Source organism: Eutrigla gurnardus (assembly GCF_963514095.1).
Source record: "Eutrigla gurnardus genome assembly, chromosome: 6".
NCBI classification, from domain to species: domain Eukaryota; kingdom Metazoa; phylum Chordata; class Actinopteri; order Perciformes; family Triglidae; genus Eutrigla; species Eutrigla gurnardus.
Genome location: NC_139920.1, coordinates 13,453,078 through 13,471,517, shown reverse-complemented (window position 1 = coordinate 13,471,517; position 18,440 = coordinate 13,453,078). Strand labels below are relative to the sequence as shown.

Genomic DNA, 18,440 nt, shown 5'->3' with positions numbered 1-18,440 from the left:
ATACCGCTGAGTCCTCTGGTAGAGGAGAGGTGTTGTAGAGAGTCATTGCTTTGGCAGGAAAGATTTCCTCCTTGTGAGAGCAAAGCTCGATCAGTCAGGAAGAGGAAGAGCTCTGCTGTCTGTCTGTCCAGTAGGTGGTGGAGAGGGTGCTTTTGTCAGTGTCCTCTCCACGGAGCCGGCCTCCTTCTGAAACCACTTTTAGTCAGTGTCAGTGACAGGAAACAGTATCAGGTGACATATGGCCAGACGAGCACACTCACAGGATGGTCCTGCCTCATTGACCCTTTATAGAGGAACACTTACACTTGACAGGGATAACTGCCCTGTGACAATTAACTACTTTCCTTGGTCACTGTTATGTTAAATGATCCCACTTCAGCCTGTAAGTGGTGCTTCCTTGCTTCTGTCAGGGATGTGCTTTTAATTTAATTTGACCACTTAGACTGCCACAACAAAAATCCTTTTATGTGCATATATCTTTTTTAATTCGTTAATTGAGTAGATTTATTTGAAAGAAGTTGGACATAGCAAAATTATTAATTTAAAGGCGATTTGAATCATTTAAAAGAGCAACAAATGTACAATAAATAAATGGCAATAATCCTTACTTTTTTGTGGCGTGTTTTATTAACTAAATTGACAAATGTGTTAAAATTAAGGAATGAAATAGTTTTTATGTTGCAGCCCGCGGTGCTTTAAGTGTTGCTTTAATTGTAGGACAGGGGGACTTTTAGCTGAGCAACTGACCTAAAAGAAATAGTGTTACCGAGACGGGAATTACGTTTTTTCAATTTTGGTACACTTTTGTATGCGCATGCGTGAGAATTCCAACCTTCTCCCGCAGAGGATTCTGCTGTTGTCATGACAACAGAAAAGTCAAAACTCCAACTTCAGAGAGTTAAAGCTTCCTCGTTGACACACGTGGAACGTCAGCGCTGAACTAGTCGCTCGAATGATTCAGGTTAACAGAGAGGAGACACACCCCGCCGGTTCAAATGCTGTCGACCTGCGAAGTGGTTGTTGCGGCGACAGCAGCCCTGGGCCGAGGAGGTGCGGAGCCGGAGCCGGAGCCGGAGCCGGGGGGAGGGAGACAAAGCGGCGAGGATAGACGACCAGGGCTCGGTGTTCAGGAGTGGCCCGACGGCTCCACATACGACGGAGCATTTGTGAACGGATTCAAGCACGGCAAAGGGAGGTACACCTGGAGTAATGGAGAGGTAGACACGATAAACAATGACGTTGTTTTGTAATGTATGTCGTGTGAGTGTCCGAAAGTTAAATAAAGCTCTATTTTATCCCCATGTCTGCTCCTTTCTGTAGTTCTACGAGGGCTCTTTCCACAAAGACTACAGGCATGGAGATGGACTGTACTGCTGGCCCACAGGCCACAAGTTCACTGGCAAGTTCTACCTCAACAGAAAGGAAGGATATGGGCGACAACAGTTCCCCGAAGGAGACAACTTTCAGGTAAAATGCATGAATTGATGGATGACAGGTATTTGGATAGTTTTTTTTTTTTCAGTCACTAAATAGCAAAAAACCTCTCCCCTCCTCTCAGGGTTTGTACCACGCTGACCAAAGGTTTGGTCCAGGTGTGGTAAGTTATGCAGACGGGCGTACGGATGTAGGTTTGTGGCTGGGAGAGCGCCTGCTGAGGCTCTGTAACCCCGTAGAAGAGAGCTTTAGCTTGAAGAACCTTCCTGAATATGCTGCTTACATGGACCCAGCTGCCATCACAGATTCCCCGACTCAGTTACATGCCAGCCACTCTCACACAAGTGAAATGGTATGTCTTCATTTTCACACATTGGTTTAAAAGTGTTTTTTGAAAATCCCAGCCTTAACAATGTTCGACCCAACCGAGGAAACATCCCTCATCTCTGCCCCAAATCATCGCTATAAGACACAAAATCTTTGTGTTTTGTTTTTGTTTTTAGCTCAACTGATTTATTTCCAAGCCCCCCAGGCTGCATAACACTGTACAAGCAAAACACTGTTGTACCAGGAAGTAGAACCCAAATCACTGGAGACTTCCTTTAATGTACTCTCCTCCACTCCCCTCCTTACCAGCCAACTCAGACCGAAGCCAGGACAGACTCGGAGGTAAAGCACAGCTATAATGAACAAACATTAGCTTTGTGACTTAACTCAGAACAGATCAATTAATTCCCTATGGAATCTCAGGTGGATAAGGACAGAGATCAGCAGTCAGATGAGAGTTTTATCCTGCCGCCCGGCATGGAGAGCTACTCAACGGATGGCGATCATTTGCCGCTGCCCCCCGGCCGTAGAAAAGAGCTGGATCAACACTTCTATGGCGAGCTGTGGGTGCCAGACGATTATCCTCACGGAGGCTATGAGCGAGACCCACTCTCCTCCCTGCCCTTACAAGCCCGCTTGCAGGCTCACATAAAAAAACACAGGTTAGACATATCAAAAATATTAACATAGCCTATTGTTAAAAATATATATATTATATTATATATTATATTTTGTGTGTCTCTTAGACTGCAGGCTGAAAATGTGGGCTGGGACGTGGCAGCTGTTCTCTCTCTGAACAGGGAGAGTTTTGGTCCTAAAGGGCCTTTGGAAATCAGTTCAGAGTTGCTAATCCAGCACGCCTCCCGAGGGGAACTGCAGGCTGTGTCACGGATCCTCCACACCGGTGTGGTCCATCCTGATGTGGTGGATTCACAGGGGCACAGTGCACTGATCGCTGCCACGGTAACAGAAAGACATTTATTTGCTCATTATTTCTTGATTCCGGTTTTTCAGTTATTTACTCTTTTTTTTTTTTTACAATAACAACAGAATAGATTAATAAATAAATAAAACGTTGAAATGTTATTTTTTGGTTTTCGTGTTTGTCTCTCTGACTGTCAGTTTGTTTTGTTTACCTGTCAGATAAACTGCCATAATGACGTGATCCAGCTGTTGTTGGATATGGGTGCTGATATTGACAAGTTGAATCGTGAAGGCATGTCTGCCCTGGCTGTGTGTCACGTCCTCTCCTACCCTTTTCAGTCTCTGCACACCACTATGGCTGAGACACCCACCAAAACTCAAGTAAGATTCTAACTAATGTAATTATTCTCTATGTTTTTACATAACTTCTAGGTCTGTAGTTCACATGTATGGAACAGTGTTTTGTAAAGACAATAGCAATGAAACAATTTGCACTGCAATGTGTCATCAGGTTTTGAGGTCTCCGTCTGCACGTGGTAACAGTCCCCAGATCAGTCAAGTGGACTTGACTCCAAACACACACGGGTGTAATAACAGACCTCAGAGCAACCACGCTGACCAGTAGGAATGTAGTTGATACCACCTCTCTCTCTCTCTCTCTCTCTCTCTCTCTCTCTCTCTCTCTCTCTCTCTCTCTCTCTCTCTCCATTCACCAGTTGTGTCTCTGATGTGTTGAGTTCCCTCTTTAATCTGGTATTTGCAGGACAGCTGAAGAACACACACAGCACAGCCTGACCCCACCTAAGACCCCCACAGACGCTGAAGACCTACAGGAGGAGAGAAAAGAGAAAGAGGGAGGAGGAGAGGAAAGCATCTGCAGGGAGACAGAAAGAGAGTCAGTTCTGTTTCCCTTTGTTCTCTCTTTTTTCTTGTGCCGTTTGATTTCGTTCTGATGACACCAGATTTGGTTTGCGTTGTGTCCATCCGACCAGGCACCGTGTCCGTTTGAATACCCTGAATCTGTTGCTGGAACGAGGAGCTGATCCCAATGCAGCCACGGTCCCCATGCCTGTTCTCTTTTTAGCCATCATGGCGGCTGACACTGAAGCCGTCAGGAAACTACTCCTGTGTGGAGCTCGCACTGACATTCCCCTTCCACCTGAGGTAGAAAATGTGTTTTATTTTAGTAATGACAGATACATGTTTGTTCAACCACAGAAAAACAAATTGTCATATGTTACACGCCTCCCTTCCTCCCATAAACCTTCATGCATCATCTCCATAAAGCATAAAGGTCCCCTCATCGTCTCATCCTTTTTGTAGAGGAAAGGTCTGTATCCCCTGCATGTAGCTGCAGCACTGCCAGGTCTAGAAGGTCCCAGAATCACAGAGTTGCTGCTCCACACCATCGTCGACCCAGATGCACGGGCATGCGACCACAATGAGATCTGTGATGCAGATAAGGTGTGTGTTTTCTTTCCTTTAAGCTCAAATCCTTAGGAGTAATTTTTAGGGGTATAGTTGAACTATTAAGAAAACACTTTCAGTGTGATCATTTTTTTACAGATTTTCACAAAGACCCAAGAACCACTGAGTACTAATGAGAACCCAAGTCTCAAAGAAGGAGGCCTCACGGCCCTGCACATGGCCTGCCAAAGAGACAGTGACTACCAGGTCGGTACATACTGCTCACACCTATAGTATACACATGTTGCAGACATGATGATTGATCATGTTGAGTATGTTTACCCAGTGTCCCAGAATGACAACGATGTTATGCATAAAATAACATTGTTTTGTTTATATGTAGTTTATTTATTTTATTTATTTGTTATTTTTTTGCAGAATGCCAGCCAGGTGGTCTCTCTCCTGCTCGCCCACAGAGCCAGCACAGACCTCCTCTGGAGTGGACACTCACCTCTCTCCCTGGCTATAGCAAGTGGCAATGACCTGGTAGGCTGCTCACGCACACACACACTGACATGTAGACATATACTTTATACGCCAACAAAACTTCCCTTTGTTCTGAACATGTTCTTCTCTGCACAGGCAGTGGAGGAGCTGTTGAACGGAGGTGCGGATCCCAACGACCCCCTGGGCCGAAGGGTGGGCAGCGCCCTCTGTGCCCTCGGCAATGTCAACTACCACTTAGGTGGCAACAGAGCTAAGCTGGTACACACACAAGCATGTATACGCAGACACATTGCCAAATAATGTAGATGGGAAACGTAATTCCACCAAACCCTCTTTAAGACATGAAACACCAAATAAATAAATAAAAAAATTGTCATTAAGATTGTGAAACACATCTACATCTAGAGTAATTTTACATTTGTTAAATCCCAAAACAACACAGTAAACTGCGTTCTTGTTGGCTTCAGATTACTTTTTAGCTGAAACAACATTATTAAAATGTGTGTATCCCTCCCTCCCTGTATGTTAGATGTCTAGAAAGTTGTTTGTACTCTCTATGTTGACGTTGATGTTGGTGTGTGTGTGTGTGTGTGTGTGTGTGTGTGTTTCTGATGTAGTTGGGTATGTTAGCTAAGGCTGGTGCCGACATCTTGATGCCAGTCATGGTGGGTGATGTTGTAGGAACCGCAGTCGACTACGCACACCACTCCTTCAACCAGGTAACCCACCAAATGTAAAAACACTCTATGTGTTTTAGTTCAATTCAGTCAAATACAAATGCCTTGCAATAAATCATATACACATTATAAGGATTTTTTTTTCTTGAGACTGTGTCAGGGAGTTGAATCAAGAGATTTTAAACAAAGCTAATATAGTATACACCCCACTCATACGCAGAGAAAAGGCTTTGGGCCGTTTGTTTTGATTACTTGTTTCTTTGTGGCATAATTACATCTGAATAGCTGTCTGCATGTTATATGTTACTATATAGGACTTGCGTATTGCCAACACTCCCTTCCACGCTCTGAACATGCGGGAAAGGGAAGCACTCAAAGCAAGACGCCAGCTGCTGAGCATGATGGGAGATCTGCTGAGACAGACTGTTCGCCAAAGAGAAAGAGAGAATTTAGAGAGAGACAGAAGTGAAAGTCTATCACCAATAACAGAAAAACACAGGTACATGCATTTATGTTCATTTGGTCCATTTTATTTTTCTCTTCCCTGTCATTTGAATTTGTACTTTGTCCAACTTTGTGAATCTTTTCTTAGGAAACCAGCATTTATGTTCTGCTACCACTGTGGCCGCTCTGTGTCTGTGAAGCTGACCGCGTGTACACGCTGCCGCCAGGTCTTCTACTGCACCAGGACCTGCAAACTGAAAGCATGGGAGGAAAGACACAAGGAAGAGTGCGTCAAGGTGTCAGGTGGGAATCAGTACCTGTCCATCCAGCAAACCAAACATCAGCATCCACATCCGACAGAAGCTCAGGGCAGAAATATCACTAAAAATGCTTTGAATAAATTGTCAATGTGTCACTTTTGTCATAGTGTTTTAATCTGTTGGACAAGTCATGATGATGTGCAACATCTGAAAATAATTACTTAGCCTATCTGTCTCTCTCAATCCAGCATCCGCTGACGGCGTCCAGAAGAGTGTTGTGTTTGAATCCCAGAGAGGTCCCGGGGCGCTGACTGGCATGTTTAAATCCAAAACAGTGCCCAGGCTTTTGGCTGTCAAGTTGAAGTCTCCCAGAGCCCCCAACCCCTTCTGCACAGATGAGACAGTCCTAGAGAGGAAAGTTAACCTGAAAGGAAACTACAGCTGCAACTGACAGATACTAACATGTCACATACTTGATAACAGCTTAAGTACAACTGTATCTACTAATATTGCAATGCACTTCTGTCACATAATTCATTTCTTTCTCTGAATCTTAACTTTATATATTTGGCTGAAAGGCGATGACAATATTTTGTGCCATAATCATTTTTGCAATCTTTAAAAAACATTATAGTATAATAATAATAATAATAATAGTGTAACAATGTATGACTGATTTTATGACTTTTTATAAAACGTAAACATTCTGACTAAAGCAACTACTGTTGTTGAGCTTCATTTCAGTAATATCCCCTAGTTGATTTTTTAAAGAATATATTAAAAGTATGAAACATGTATTAATTCAAGTTTATCTTTTCCAAAGCTTTCCATGGCATCTTCTGGTCTGGAGCTATTACAATACTTTGTATCAAAATGTTTTGCAGAGAAGTGTCCGCTGTGACTGATATATTATTATTAAGACATTAGATTGTTAATACTGATACAACGTCAATGCAACATTTGTTTTTTGGAGTACATGAACACTGTTTTCACTGTATCCAATGTAAGGCATGATTGCGTACTCTACTTCCTTACCCATTGTTTCAGACAATTTGGCCGCAACTACATCTGCATCTATCCCGTGTGTACAAAACCGTATCATCCGCATATAACACGATCCCAACACCATCATAGACGACAAGAAGGTCATTGATGTTTGTACTAAACAATATTGGGCCTAGGATCGGCCCTTGTGGCACACCTGTTGTGCAGGGCCTCAGAGGAGAAGTTTTATCCTTAATCCTGACACACTGAGAACGGTCAGCCAGATACAACTGTATCCAGTTAAGCACTTTTACTGACAATTTAAAATTACATAATTTCGAGAGTAGCTCAGAGTGATTGAGGGTGTCAAATGCCTTACGAAGATCCAAGAAAACAAACCCTACCACACCTCCTTTATCCAGACTAGCCTTGATGACCCTAAGGAAATAGCAACATGCAGTTTCCGTTGACTGGTTTTCTCTGAAACCAAGTTGCATGGGATGTAAAATATTGCATAAAATATGCAATATTTTCCAAAAATTAGGTGCAACGTGGTATATTTGGGATGAGGTTATTTATTATTGTGTTCACAAATTAAGACATAGACCACAAATCACTGTGAGGTGATCCGGAATTCCTCCCCTGATCCCTCCTGTCTCTGAGATGAATCCTCACTGCTGATAACCTCCTCCTCAGTACACTCACTCTCCTCAGACGACTGCAAGACTGCAGCAAGAACCTCCTCTGGTTTCAAGCTTCTCTTCATGGCTGTCATTTCTGATGGAGAAATTACCAGCCAGACAAGGCTGCAAACTATGGGGGTCATCACACCTTAAAACTGTTTTCCCTGTATTTTAGGGAAGATGTAGAGGCTTACATTTATTAGGTATTCATGGGAAAAACATAAAATGTCAGGATTACAGTATATAAAAGATATGTGGTTATAATGGGAGTCAATGGGACCAATAGGTCCCAAGGATAGAGTGTAGGCATATATGCATATATCCTATTCTATACACCTTGCAATAGAGGGGCTCGTAAAAATAATAATAAAAAGCCTCAAGGGTTCATGAAGCATTGTGCTTTTTTATCAAGTACCGTTTTAATCAGAAAAGTAACAAGTAAAACTGTCAAATGAAAATAGATTAAAAGGTATGTTATTTTATTCTGTAAAAAGTATGAATTAGTAGCGATATTCCACCACTTTTTATAGCGCTCTACATTTAACAACAATAGCACTGCGTTTTATCTGGAAAATGTATTAAATACACAAACAACAACAAAAGCTTTTATTTTAGTTTGAATGTCTTACCCAAATCTTGGAAACAACCTCCTAATGGTTGTTTGTGCAGAGAAAGGCGTGTTTCATGTGATGACCGTAAGTAACCCAATGTCGGTCTGTTGGTCTTGCGTCATACACCGACGACTCGGCGGCGGGGCGGGCGTATTACAATACATACGGTCGTTGAACAATTTAAACATTACACGAAAGACTATCAACGAATGTTTAAAGAGACACCGAGAAGACTACAACTCGAGACGCCTGCTTTCTAAACTCCTGCGGGGATTTTAGCGACCTCAAAGTCTTTTAACGAGCAGCTTCTCAAACAGCGCGAGGAGGAAGTGAAGGCTGCCGGGAGCGGAGCGATGGACGCGGACACGGAGGAGCAGGACGACGAGCTGCTCGCCCTCCACAGCATCTTTGATTCGGGGGAGTTCGTCCGGGATGAGTCGAGATCTGCCGGAGAAATCCGAGTATCTGTTGAGCTGCCTGCAGGCTTCACAGTGGCCCTGAGAGAAGGTAAATAAAGAAGCATTGTGTTGTTATTGACATGAACAGAGTATATGCTGTGCATGGGAATTATTGTTATGATAAAAACAAGCATTTTGAAAATGAAGTGAAATAAAGTGTCTGGATAACTTCAGTGTCCACGCCAGGCTGTGTAAATGCATGAGATTTGTTTTATTGAATGTTTTTTTCCCTCAGGTCAATCACTGAGGCAGTATGAGATGTCATTCCTTCCACCTCTGCGTCTGACCTTTGAACTCCCCGAAGATTACCCATCCTCCTCTCCTCCCTCCTTCAGCCTCACCTGCAGCTGGCTGACGAACACACAGGTAATCAGTGGTGGGTAACTCCAACCATTTCCCTTTACATTTACAACCAGCCAGAGTGACAAAGAGGTCAGATTGCAGTCGGCCAATAAAGATTACATCAGTCTATTTGCTCACACCTCCCACAGCTCTCTGCACTGGGTGCCCAGCTCACTGATCTCTACCAGGCCACCGGGGGCGCTGTGGTGCTCTTCTCCTGGGTACAGTTTCTGAAAGAAGATGCCCTCAGATTTCTGGACATCCATACTCTACTGGAGCTCAACACCCAGCACGATGGCCAGAACTCTTTCAATAATGCACTCTCAGGTCCAACGAACAATCAGCCCGCTCCAACGCCAGGACCCACAGATAATGTCATAGATCCGTGTCAACCAGATCCTACAACCTCAGGCTGGAGCAACACAGACCCCCGGGGAGCTGATTCAAACCAAATTGCACAAACCTCAGATGTGATGGAGACCCTCCAATCCTCACAGCTTAAGGCCGACAACCAGAATGATCTGTCCTCAGTGGCAGGCAAACCGAAGCATCTTCCATCTGCAGCATCCGATCATCGTGGCCAGGATGATTTCTTAAATAAAGGGGATGTTTCAGCCTCATTAATGCGTCCCTCTAGTTCCTCGGACCCACTGGATCAAAGTGAACAAGGAGCTGCTTCTCTGCCGATCCACTCCAGTGAATCCCAAAGGCTCTCTGGTCTTTCCCTTACGCCCTCACAAACCCTCCTTTCCCAGCTTTTGATCTATGATGCAGCTCAGAGACAGAAAATGTTTGCGACCACGGTGTTTGACTGCGGTGTGTGTTTTGTGGGCTGGCTCGGGTCAGAATGTGTCCAGTTGCCTGAGTGTGGCCACGTCTTCTGCCAGGCCTGTCTCGGCAAGTTCTGCAAGCTCCAAATAAAGGAAGGGAACGTCAAGGGTGTCACCTGCCCTGAGGCGGACTGCTCTGCCACCCCTACACCTGCACAGGTATGGTTCCCTCTGCTAAACACGGCTTCTTTTGGAAGCTCTTTCTTGTACCTTGAGGCTTTAGGATAAATGGCAAGGATGCTGAAATGTGTAAATAAAAAAAAAAGTGAAAGTAGCAAAACCACAATTTGAAATTTGAAAAGGCTAGCATTCAAATATTCAGAGTACCAAAGTATTACTTCAATGTACTTATAAACATCATAATCATGATATTATTGATGCATGCGACATGTAAATGTCTTTTAATGCTGCTGGTGTTTGAGCTGAAGCCCATTTTAGATACTTTGTTGGATATTTCCATGAATACATATGTTGTAATATGACAAGTTTTGTATCATTATTTTTAATCTGTAATCTTGCATCACTCATTTTGCCTTCCCTGCTTGGTAGGTGAAGCGTCTGGTAGGGGAGCAGCTGTTCAGCCGCTATGATCGCCTCCTGCTACAGTCTACTCTGGACTGCATGGCTGGTGTGTCTCCCTTATATTTTTGTTAGACATATTCACAGCCTTTTTACATCACAACGACCAGGGATACATATTTTTTAGCACGTTCTTGTTAAAAAACGTATTTAATTTTACATTGGGTTCATGGGGGAGTCTCTTCTCATATGGGTTTCCTCCCCTCCTCGTAGATGTGGTGTACTGTGCTCGGCCTTCCTGTGGTTCGGCCGTCATTGTGGAGAAATCCAGCACGGCGGCTCTGTGCTCTGTGTGCGGCTTTGCCTTCTGTGTCACCTGCAGGAAGACCTACCATGGAACAGATCACTGTCGGGTAAAGAGCACCACGGAAATGCAGCAAGCACAGGGAGCCAATGTAGACCTGCCACAGTCACAAGGTACACCAGCGTGTGTGTGTGTGTGTGTGTGTGTGTGTGTGTGTGTGTGTGTGTGTGTGTGTGTGTGTGTGTGTCTATGTATGTATGTAGATTTACCTCAAATTTGTATTTCAATCAGTTGGTAGTAAATGTGCTTACCACTGGTTTCTGTGGATGCAGATGTGTATCTGAAGCAGTGCTCTGTGTGTGTCTCAGAGGGGTTGAGGGCTCTGTGGGACGACTATGCCAGTGGCAGCAAGCAGAGGCAGCGCCTCCTGGAGGGCAGATACGGACGCACTATTTTGCGGGGCAATGTGGTGGAGTGTCTGAGTGAGGACTGGATGGTCTTCAATACCAAAAACTGTCCTCACTGCTTCCGGCAAATACAGGTATACAGTTATTATAACCTTTACAGACACATTACAAAGTTCTGCCTGTGTCTTTGCTAATGCATACTTTGTGTTCTGTGTTGTAGAAGGACGGAGGATGTAACTTGATGACGTGCTGTCAGTGCAGACAGCCGTTCTGCTGGGTCTGCCTCACCCGATTGAAAACATATAACCACTTTAATGACAATGCCTGCCCTCTCTACCAATATAACTGGTCCTAGTCCTTCAACACCAGCCTACGCCCTCCAGCTATGCAGGGAGCGAAGTAAACAAACGTTGGTGTGCCGTGTGCTTTTAACAAATACCCAACAATGCAAAAATATTTATCATCTCAACACAGTTTGAATCCGTCAGTGGCGGAAGAAATACTCACATGTTTTACTAAAGTAAAGGTAGCAATACTACAGCTTAAAAATATTATTGTTTAAATATACAATATTGCTGTATGTAATTATTAAGTCATTTTACTGACACTCAACTCCAGCTCACCCTACTAACGTTACAAATACTATAATAATACATAACTAAATATTTAACATCTTAATATCAGTAATTTCTACTGAAGCTTAACGGTCATTTACATAATTCAACCATGTGTCTTACTGTGTCATGTCCAGTAGAGGGCGCTAAATAACAAGAATGTCGAAACCGTTTGGGAACACTCATGTAGATCAAGGTGAACTCAGTGTTCCTTTTTTTAACCGAATATCAAAGCCACACTTCCTCCCCAGTTCTGATTATTGTACCGCTATTGCCAATCATTGCTTTGATTTCTTGTTTTATAAACTTAGCAAAAAGTAAAAAATCATGAGGCTCAAGTTCTCAGAGCCTGTGGTGACAACTTCAAATGTCTTATTTTGTCTGGACAACAGTCCAAAGCTCAACATATTTTATTTACTGTCATACCAAGAAAACAAGCAGATATTCACATTTAAAGTTCTGCTTGAAAAATTACTTAATAATTTATTCTATAGTAAAAAAAAAATTCTGTGAATCAACTATGATTAAGCAAATAATTGTTGCAGCTGCAGAAACTAAAGTCACTTTTTAAAGCCATTGCACTTCCTGTAATGTAAAGGCAGTTGTATTCTCAGAAAGTGTTTTTTATCTTACAGCATCTAAATAATTGTTCTCCAACAGTTTGAGCTGTGCACAAACTTTACTGCTATGGTATGAAACTAAGGGACAAAAGTGCAATGTAATAAAAGTATACCTTCAATAAAGGGTGCCTGTCAAGAGCCACACAGTTCTCCTTGCACTATTGCAGTTTGCACACTTGTATGCATGCACATGCTTAAAAGGGAGTCTTTGTTCCTTTTTGACATTTGATTTTCATTATTCTGTGTACCAGATTCATGCACTGCTGCTGTGTTATGCAAACGTTCCCCTGGGGATCAATAAAGTATCTATCTAACCCTTTTTAAGCAAATTTAGTGTCATTAACGTTTGGGCTTAGTATCGCAAGGTTCGTTATTATACACACTCATAGACAGGTAGTTGCAAAGACTGCAGGGAAATCTTTTAGCCGAGGTGTCAAGCCTCTTTTTTATGGTACCTATGAGATCTAAAAGAAAGAAGAGAGCAATATCAGGGAAGTGAGCACATCAGTTGTAACACCCTTAGAAAATAGAAAGGGCTACAAAACAAAACCATTAACATGGGATTGTAGACCTTTTTAATCCAAATTAAACTACAAACTACAAAACGCTGCAGGTGTGACTGCAGTTTAACATGATCACACATGAAAGTCCATCGCCTGCAGTGCAGTCACTGATTGGGGCGGTCACAGGCAACATCCACAAACCCAAAGCAGTGCAGCACTAATTGGGTTTTCATGAAATGTTGAATTGATTTATTGCTCATGCAAAAAAAAACATAATATATGACACCTTTACAATGAGATTTGACTCCAGAAAGACCTTTTCTCACATTTTTACGCGTCATTTTTACGTGTCATTTAACAACTGCTTTCTGGTTTTACAACCTTGGGAGACCTTTTAGTCATTTTTTATTGCTGCAAAGGGAAGAACATATGAAAGCTGTTGCTCACTTTAATTGACAAATACAAATATAAGATATGAGGCTCATTATAATACTGGAATGATTTAAGATCAAGTTGCCATTCCACTTGAGGCTTGTTGTTCTTCTCACAAAGTTCATATTATGTGTTGTGGTTTATCAACGTATTATTATTGTTGTCTTTTTTTCTTAATATATACCCTGTATTCATATAAAAAAAACCAATACGTCTGAATTTCATTCAGCTGCTTCCAGTGCCCTTGCTAATGCTATGAGGTCCACCTGTGCTGACAAACAGCAGGTGAGATGATGTTTCCCTCTCCAAACTCCTCGCTTATATAAACTCAATGTAGGCAACTTCCCTTCTTATAGATGAACGGTAAAACACAGTAGCCTCTGGTTGAGCGACCGCATGGACTATTTTCTGTAAATTGGTTCAGATATTGATTTTGTTGAATAGTTTATGAAAGATTTCTGCTGAGAAACAATTGCCACATTTTTCCAAAGGGATCAATAGGAAGAGTTCATATGTGATTCATAATGTCTAAATGAAGGAGTGGACTGTCTGTTGAAGGCAAAAGCTAATTGAGTCTTTCTGACTTCAATGACAAATGCAAACAAAACACAACAAAGAAATGAGCATGAGAAATGGGAATATAATGTATGTATAATGATGAATTGTGCAGAAGAGTTATTTTATTGAACTATAAAGCATTGTCTCTTTTTCAGGGGTGGATTTAGTGATTTGGGGGCTCAGACAAATACGGCCTTGCTTTACTTTTCACACTTTCTTTAACTGGGAATGATGGTATTGCTGGGTAATTTAATGAATAATTATGCATCATATTTGAATTGTTAAAGGAGTCATCACCTGGAAATCGCAATTTCTCTTGTTAAAACATGCATATCTGTGTTTGACCTCAGTTGAAACTTGCCTGAAAGGCTGGAGTTTGAAAGTGGCGCCGTTTTTTCGCTTCTGCTCTTTTTCCGAACAGGAATAGCACACAAGGGTGTGCATTCCTAAAGCACGAGATTTTGATTCTGCGCCTTCGGTGACGTCACCGTGGCGGCTACTTGCATAAGCCCACCCCTCTTTCACCACCCAACCCCGCCCCGTCCGCTACCTGAAATCGCCGAAGCGCCGCCATTATGTTTTGGAGTCTGCATGCAGGCAAGCCCCCCCAGCTCTGTCCTTCCTGCGGCGAATCAACGCGCGCCTCATTACATATTATACAATGCACATCCGGACCAGTCAAAACCTCGCGCGTAATCTCGCGTGATAAAATCGCGGTACGAAAAAGGGTCAGAACAAGCTCAATGTTTGATTAAAATTTTTTTTTTTTTTTCTAATAAGTTTTACGAATTGATCCAAAGCGATCCAAGGGGGGCTGGATACGTATAAAACCAGGTGATGACTCCTTTAATGTTAGATTTTGTGAGTCAAATCTGAATCGGCAATGTAACCAGTAACATTTCTCTGACAGGTAAAAGTAGTACTCCAATGTATTCCTCTGAAGTAGAACTACAGAGTATACTACAGTATATTTCACACGCTTTGGGGGCCATTTGTAATTGGTTTCATGGCTACAATGAGTTAGTTTCAATCCAAACATTACAAATCTTGTATGCCCCATGCTTGGTGCCCTTTTAGTTGTCTACCTTGCCGTATCGAGTGGTGAAGTCTGGCCCTTCGTGTTTCACTGATGCTTCTGATCGTGAGGAACGCAGTATGTCATGATGGGTGTTTTGCTCAGAACCTGATGAAGAAGTTGCTTTTATCAGCGGTTCTCAAGAAAGCTGCAAGCAGAAACACCAGAGGCCAAGCAGCCTGATCTCAACGGGCATGTTTTGAGCTGGTGTTGCACTAGTTAATATCAAAGTGCAAAAATCCCAGAAGCTTGACAGACATCTTCACATGTGTAAGCACCCATACTGGTGAGTGCAATCTCATTTGAAGCACTGATTTGCAAAAAGGAAAGGACCGTCAAATGGCAGAAATCCCAACTTAAACCTGAGGCCACATTTCAGGCTCATAAGGTTTGTTAGATATCCTGCTGATAGGCGAGCAAACCAACTACCAGGGGCACAAGGATAGCTTCCTTAGCAGAAGTAACATAGCGAGTAAGACCAGGCTATCAGTGCGGTGGAAACTAGGCTATGGAGAGCGTCTCCTCGCTGTGATTGGCTCACAGGGAGGAGACGGCATCAGCAGACAAAGCGGTTATTTCCCCCGGAGCGGTATGAGCTGCACCGTGGAAGAGAACACATGAGACACACATTCACTTTAATGATCATCAGCCCAGCTTGGTTATTATTATCATCTGCACGTTTATTCATCTGTCAGAAAATACACACACACACACACAGCCTCAGAAATCAGTGTATATACTGTATGTGTATATATATATATATATATATATATATATATATATATATATATGTACTGTATCGTCCAGGCATCCATCCAGTCAGTGGTATATTGGCAACATTGTTCAGAGGCACTGAAAGTGTGCTGAGGTTTTCACAGAGTGTACGCGAGTGTATACTGTCCTGCAGGGGGCGCTGCTAGGAGGTTTTGGGAGCCCTGACAGTAAATGGAGGTGAGGGGTCCTGAATTCTGTCAAGAGTAAAAGGCTGACTCAGTCTGTAGACCAGGATAGATGGGCTTCCATGTGAGGCAAGCATCACCTGTGCTGTGATGGAGTAACAGATACGCAGTGTGATATTTTGGGAATTATTCTGTTCTCTTTCTGGCCGAGAGATAGAGGAGGAGCTCGATACCACTCTCATGTCTGGAGCCAGGAGGTGATTAGCTTAGTTTAGCATAAAGACTGGAAACAATGGGGGAAAAGCATGTTTTATGTAGCTGTAACAGAAATGTAAAAATGACTGTGATTTGTGATGAAAGTTCTTCAATCCAGGTCGGCTTGATTATATTCCAGAAGCTTTGCTCCCTATCCCAAAGCCTTCTTCTTTCCAAAGGTTTCTTCAACACTAACAACCTAATGTCCATCTCGGTCCAATGCTTGAAGAAGAGGTTTATTCTTGACCTTGGAAGCACACGTCTGTGACAAAAGAAAACTCCAGGTTCACTTACTTTTCTTTTCAAGCTTCTGGCTGAAAGCTCATCACAGCTATCCCAAGGTCAAGAATGAACCGCCGCGGTCAAACATTTGTGGTGTTACGGGGAGTTGCGCACCATAACTGTGAACACTGACTCCCCATAGTCTTGTTGCACTCCTTCTGAAAGCCCAAAGTACAAGAGTGAGAGCACAAAGAAATGAGAACGGTGTTGACTAGTAAGCTTTAGAGGTGTTGGTTTGCAGATGTCTTTTTGTCATTTCCTCTCTGTTTCCAGCCTTTACGCTTAGATAAAAAAAAAAAAACAGACATGAGCGTGGTATCAATCTTTATCAATCCCTAACTCAGGGCAAGAAAATCACCGTTGCCCATCTGCCCTGGTCCTATCAGTCCAGCAGTGCAACACGTGGATAAACACACAGATAATATGATACACATCCATATCAGCTTCAACTTCTCACCTTGTAAACATTAGGATACAAACGACTGAGAGGCAAATAGTGACAATGGTAGCAAACTCTTCACTTGACCTTAACAACATATGGTAGAATACGTCTTTATACTTCTGATATTCAGTGCAAAATCATGTTTCTTTCCAATGCCCCTTTTGTAGATTCATCACAACATACAGACATTTCCAACCATCCAGTCATGTAGACCTCAAGAAAAAAATCACATTTTCTCTCACTAGTAGAAACATCACTCTACAGTTATTAAGTTTGACTTCACACATGCACAAAATAAACCAGATGCAACCTATATGGTGCGGTTAGTGACGCTTCTCTGTCATTTACAACGAAGAACCGTTCAACCGAAGTTGTGGCGCTGAAACACAACGTTCAGACAACAGTGTTGGTTAATAACAGTGAATCGTTATTAATGTGGTAGCCAGCTGCTGCAGTTCTCTAACAATTAAACACAGTTATTAGAACAAAACAAACAGAAACGGCACCCCGGGTATCTGCACTAATTCAGCATATTAAAGTCTTTCCAGGAGCATCGATGCAATCTAATCCATCGGTGAACACGTGGCAAACAGAAGTGCAGACTGCCGTACGGCCGTATGTTGATGCTCTTATTTACCACAGTGGTTTCTTGAATGAAGATCTTTAAATGCAGAAAGGCATCAGTCCTGTATAAAAGGAGCACGGTGGTTTGACATGATTTAGCCCATTAACTAGGAATGGCATGTTACTTCAGGCTATTTCATTTCATTTCAATTAGATACTCTGGGTTTTGCGATTTTTTTTAATCTCGTGAACATTTTATTAGATTGATGCTTTTTGAGTCGTTCCCTTTGTAACTCTTTGAAACGACAAACAAAGAGGCCTTGGATGAAATGGTAATTGTCATAATTACCTGTAATTTAAGCCTTTTTGTATGGATTCTTATGGCTTCCTTCAGTGCAATAATACAGTGGTGATCTTTTCTATATACAACCATACTGTGATACTTGTAAAAGCATCCCAAACAGCAGAAGAAAATGCCATTTATTTATGTATTTGGATTCTGAAATACTGGACAGTGTAATCCTGGATTTCAGGTGCATGGAATTAAAACCTGAACTGATGGATGAATTAACCTTTTAAGGGACCCCAGAGCAGAAATCTGCTGTTGGGTCTCTACTGACCCCACCGCCCTCCACCCCGTCGCTCATGTATGTATCCTGTCACCTCCAAGTTCCCATTAAGCACCGTGCATTCAGCAGACTATACATGGTAGCTAATTAATGAGCTTAATTATTTGCCAGAAACCAACCACTGATATGCTGGAATGATACCTCATGGTTAGGGTGGAGCCATGGAGCTTTGTTGCATGTCATACCCCTCCCTGCTTTTCTATATCGTCTATCCAATAAAGCCGAAAAATGTCACAAAAAATCTTAAAAGGGTAAAAAAAAGATTTTTTATCATTTGATTAAGCAGAACTGTATGTAGGGACATACATTTAATATAAATTAATTGTCTTAAACTTGGTTTTGACACTGCACAAAACCTACAAGACAGGAGCTGTTAATCAAATTGATCAAATTACAAAATCCAATCAGCATGCATGTAAACCTATATTATATATATCTTGACATTTTAA

At 42.3% G+C, this 18,440-nt stretch overlaps 2 protein-coding genes across 4 annotated transcripts; both read left to right on the top strand.

The window, feature by feature from the left end:
* The first annotated feature begins 844 nt into the window (after window positions 1-844).
* ankmy1 (ankyrin repeat and MYND domain containing 1) lies at window positions 845-6,641 on the top strand. Its single transcript, XM_084012399.1, has 18 exons — window positions 845-1,217; window positions 1,321-1,467; window positions 1,559-1,786; window positions 2,071-2,103; window positions 2,185-2,423; window positions 2,508-2,724; window positions 2,905-3,066; window positions 3,197-3,272; window positions 3,502-3,580; window positions 3,678-3,849; window positions 4,009-4,149; window positions 4,252-4,359; window positions 4,531-4,638; window positions 4,735-4,857; window positions 5,217-5,318; window positions 5,591-5,775; window positions 5,869-6,023; window positions 6,229-6,641. The coding sequence occupies exons 1-18, from the start codon at window positions 996-998 to the stop codon at window positions 6,429-6,431; spliced, it is 2,700 nt and encodes an 899-aa protein (XP_083868525.1). The 5' UTR covers window positions 845-995; the 3' UTR covers window positions 6,432-6,641.
* Window positions 6,642-8,317: 1,676 nt separating this feature from the next.
* On the top strand, window positions 8,318-11,593 carry LOC311014978 (E3 ubiquitin-protein ligase RNF14-like). 3 transcript variants are annotated; one of them, XM_084011956.1, is made up of 7 exons: window positions 8,318-8,765; window positions 8,952-9,082; window positions 9,208-10,047; window positions 10,438-10,516; window positions 10,681-10,884; window positions 11,044-11,252; window positions 11,339-11,593. In XM_084011956.1, exons 1-7 carry the CDS (start codon window positions 8,612-8,614, stop codon window positions 11,471-11,473), a joined length of 1,752 nt encoding a protein of 583 aa, XP_083868082.1. In that variant the 5' UTR covers window positions 8,318-8,611; the 3' UTR covers window positions 11,474-11,593. The 3 variants fall into 3 exon arrangements, 2 of the variants coding, with proteins under 2 accessions (XP_083868082.1, XP_083868083.1); XR_014597310.1 differs by having other exon boundaries at window positions 8,323-8,765; window positions 11,058-11,252; window positions 11,339-11,478; XM_084011957.1 differs by having other exon boundaries at window positions 8,326-8,765; window positions 11,080-11,252; window positions 11,339-11,591.
* The last annotated feature ends 6,847 nt before the right edge of the window (window positions 11,594-18,440 follow it).

Excerpts from the sequence above, each read along its gene's own strand:
- ankmy1 (XM_084012399.1), top strand. The coding sequence starts at position 996 with ATGCTGTCGACCTGCGAAGTGGTTGTTGCGGCGACAGCAGCCCTGGGC. Across the intron at positions 1,218-1,320 it reads ACACCTGGAGTAATGGAGAG|TTCTACGAGGGCTCTTTCCA; the intron begins GTAGACACGATA and ends TCCTTTCTGTAG. Across the intron at positions 4,150-4,251 it reads AGATCTGTGATGCAGATAAG|ATTTTCACAAAGACCCAAGA; the intron begins GTGTGTGTTTTC and ends ATTTTTTTACAG.
- LOC311014978 (XM_084011956.1), top strand. The coding sequence starts at position 8,612 with ATGGACGCGGACACGGAGGAGCAGGACGACGAGCTGCTCGCCCTCCAC. Across the intron at positions 10,048-10,437 it reads CCACCCCTACACCTGCACAG|GTGAAGCGTCTGGTAGGGGA; the intron begins GTATGGTTCCCT and ends CCTGCTTGGTAG. Across the intron at positions 10,885-11,043 it reads AGACCTGCCACAGTCACAAG|ATGTGTATCTGAAGCAGTGC; the intron begins GTACACCAGCGT and ends CTGTGGATGCAG.